The following is a 2,308-nucleotide window of genomic DNA, read 5'->3' as shown; positions in this document are numbered from 1 at the left end:
TGGCATACTATGACAAAGCTGCCTGCAAAGCTTAAGGGTGTGTGGGACTTTAAGATTGCGAAGTCCGAATTTAAATCAATAATCTATAATAGCATTACTATCAACGAATTTGAGGAAAAATAAGTTGGCTTTATTAAAAAATACGAGCTTCAGCATAGATTATGGTTTCATAATCTATACTTGGAGAAGGAAAAATGGATCCCTGTCTTCCTGAAACACTATTTTTGGGCTGACATGATGTCCACCCAAAGAAGTGAGTCAATGCATGCATTTTTTGATGGTTATATATCCGGTCGAAGCTCTCTAAAGCAGTTCGTCAAGCAGTATGAGTTAGCCTTGCGATTTAAATATGAGAAGGAACTTCAAGCAGAAGCTGACTCACGAAAAAAGCATGCAGCGCCTTGTAGTGGTTTTGATTGGGATTTGCAGCTTCAAACCCATTATACTCGACCTATTTATGATGCCTTTGCAGCAGAGCATTTGAAGCGGTTGTACCACTGTGAAATTGAAAGACACCATGACTTCAATGTCGTGGAGGGAGTTGAGAAGTACAGTGTAACAAATTATTCCATAGCTAATGATTTTCATGGAAATCGATTTGTTTACATTGTGGAATATCGGCCACGGAATCAATATTTGGATTGCAATTGCAAGAATTTTCAAAGTGAAGGTGTTGTTTACTGCCACATTTTAAAGACTATGTCTCCTTGTAGAATTAAAATGTTTCATGACAGATATATTTTACGCCGGTGGAGAAGGGACGTAATTTGACCACACATAGGTAAATTCTTTCAAGGAGGTTATCCATCAATGACGGACGAGTCCAAGAAGTACAATTCCTTGAAGAAATGGTATAATAGGAATTGTGATGTTGTGTTGGACAACAACGCTAAATATGCGGATTTCAAAAATGTTTTGAAAGGACGTTTCAATGCATATTGTAATTGGAATGACAAAATGGCAGTCCCTAGCGTTTGTGATCCAGACTCGGAAGAAGATGTAACATTCATTAGGAACCCGAGGAAAGTTCGAACACGTGGAAGGCCTCCGACTAATAGATGTAGGAGAGGTGGTGGAAGGTGGAATAGAACATATTATCATTTAGATCAAGTGGGTGAGACTAGTCAAGATCGGAGGGGTGGTGGGAGACGGGGTGTAGGTCGAAGGGCTGGTAGAGGTGGTCGAGGCGGTGGTATAATGGCGTAGATTATTCATCCTTTGATAATGGTTTTCTTGGTGAAATTGTAGAAAGGGTTGCTTCCAACTCATTCAACGATTTATTAAATTTAAGATTGAGGCATGTAAATTTTAATCTAAATCAGTTGTTTACATTCATGTTTGATAACCTATGTATTTTTTTTCAGTTGCAAGTTATTTAATCAAATAGGAAGTGAATGGTGGCTTTACAAGAAACTTTCTCTGCACGATGTTCCCCTTGAGATATTGACGCGCCGAACATTAATAACATTCAAAACATACGATTCTTTCATGAACTTGTGCATTGATTGTGGAAATACAAAAGCCATGTATAGAAAAGGTGTGGTAATAACAATAATTAAATTACTTTCTGATGCATCCTCCTCATTAAATTCGTTCTGAACTAACGGATATGTGTTTGTATATTAGAAGTTTTTCAGCTATGAAGATTCATATGGTGTAATACCGTTACTAGAGAAAGCATCAAAAGTCGGTCACCCCGCTGCATCATACGCTTTTGCCGTATTCTCAAAATATACTTAGGCGGTGAAGCTAGGCGAAATGGGATAAACACTATTGGGAAGATGAAACTAACGCAACACCAAGGATGATTAACAATGTATTGTCGAGATAGTCTATGTCAAATCTCAAGTGTATCGTGGGTTTTGAATCGTTTATTTATGGAAAAACCCAGTGCTTGTTGCACGTATAAGCATCCATTAACTTATCACAAAGTGGTTTTAGATAATGATCAAGGTGAGCTTGGTGACCATTGTAACGGTTGTAGTGCTGATGAAGAAATTACATGGTTTTATGATGGCTAATAGTGCTTATGATTTAATTATGTCTTTTTATCCGTTTTGTAGCTTAGTTTTTTAATGGTATTTTGTTCGTCATTGTTTACTTTCACATGGATCTATGTTAAATTTTATTAGTAAATTTAGCAAACACACCTAACACTAGAAGTAGATAATGGTTATTTTCATAATCATAGATAGAAAACAAAAAAAAATTACATACTAACCCATGCATTATGCAATGGGAGTAAACATAACAAAAAACTAAAATAAAATACAGCTAAAAGGACCTCATCCAACGTCCTTGTGTGAAA

The 2,308-nt window shown here is 36.6% G+C and overlaps 1 protein-coding gene across 1 annotated transcript; it reads left to right on the top strand.

Annotated features, from left to right (window-relative positions):
* Window positions 1–261: 261 nt before the first annotated feature.
* On the top strand, window positions 262–771 carry LOC125863839 (protein FAR-RED IMPAIRED RESPONSE 1-like). Its single transcript, XM_049543822.1, has one exon. The coding sequence runs from the start codon at window positions 262–264 to the stop codon at window positions 769–771; it is 510 nt and encodes a 169-aa protein (XP_049399779.1).
* The last annotated feature ends 1,537 nt before the right edge of the window (window positions 772–2,308 follow it).

This window comes from Solanum stenotomum, chromosome 5, assembly GCF_019186545.1.
Source record: "Solanum stenotomum isolate F172 chromosome 5, ASM1918654v1, whole genome shotgun sequence".
In the NCBI taxonomy this organism is placed as follows: domain Eukaryota; kingdom Viridiplantae; phylum Streptophyta; class Magnoliopsida; order Solanales; family Solanaceae; genus Solanum; species Solanum stenotomum.
This window is presented reverse-complemented; position numbering and strand designations above follow the sequence as displayed.